General features: G+C 38.0%; 1 protein-coding gene across 1 annotated transcript in view; it reads right to left on the bottom strand.

Moving 5' to 3' along the window:
• LOC107695092 (gamma-aminobutyric acid receptor subunit beta-4-like) overlaps positions 1-328 on the bottom strand; it is a 54,757-nt gene extending 54,429 nt beyond the window's left edge. Inside the window, exon 1 of the mRNA XM_016494899.1 lies at positions 60-328. Coding sequence (XP_016350385.1) covers positions 60-139 — 80 coding nt within the window. The 5' untranslated portion in view covers positions 140-328. The remainder of the gene's footprint in view (positions 1-59) is intronic.
• Between the last annotated feature and the right edge of the window lie 464 nt (positions 329-792).

Below are 792 nucleotides of genomic sequence, written 5' to 3'. Positions count from 1 at the left end.
CAAATTCGACTGTTTATTCAGGTAAAAAAAAAAAAAAATAATAATTATAATTTTCTTACCTTTGTGCAAAGCAGACAAAGGACAAGGCCGCCAGAGCAGAAACAATTCCACATAATTTGTCTTCTTGAGGACCCAACATTTCCACAAATCCGTTTATTCAATTTCAGTAATCCAACCTCCCGTGCTCCAAACTGATGTTAAAAAAAAGAAAGAAAACAAGAAAAATAATAAAATAAAAATAAAAAAATCCAACAGAAGGGGATGGGAGAAAAAAAGGCCAAATGAATGACTGAGATCAAAGCATCAGTGCACACATTTGTGATGGCCCCGCGGGAAAAAGAAAGAAAAGAAACAAGAAAAGGAGAAAAAAATACATTTAAAAAAAAAAAAAAAAAAGGGGGGGAAGCAAAAAAATCTTTAATTGGTCCCAGCTGTTATTTTTTCAACTATGGAAATCCGTGCAGGTCAGAGACCCCCTCGATCAACACCAGAAGGTCAGACATCTCTCAGCTTCGACTGGACTTCTGGAAAAAGTGCTGGGAAGTCTTCTTCAACCAAATCATGGAGAAAAAAAGAAATAAAGATATGATGATGGAAAAAAAAAAGAAAAGAAAAAAAAAATGGAAGAGTATCAGTCTCCTTCTACACCTGTCGTCGCAGTTTCCAGGTCCAAAGCTGTGGACAAGCCATGGCTCCAGTGATGCTCCTTCAAAGAGGGGGTGCTCCACAGTATGTGATATTTTTATTTATTTCCCCCCTCAGCTATAAAGGTTGGATGTGGGGGGGGGGGGG

Source organism: Sinocyclocheilus anshuiensis, unplaced genomic scaffold, assembly GCF_001515605.1.
Source record: "Sinocyclocheilus anshuiensis isolate Anshui unplaced genomic scaffold, SAMN03320099.WGS_v1.1 scaffold506, whole genome shotgun sequence".
Classification (NCBI taxonomy): Eukaryota; Metazoa; Chordata; class Actinopteri; order Cypriniformes; family Cyprinidae; genus Sinocyclocheilus; species Sinocyclocheilus anshuiensis.
The sequence above is the reverse complement of the archived record's forward strand: the minus strand, read 5'-3'. Positions and strand labels throughout refer to the sequence as shown.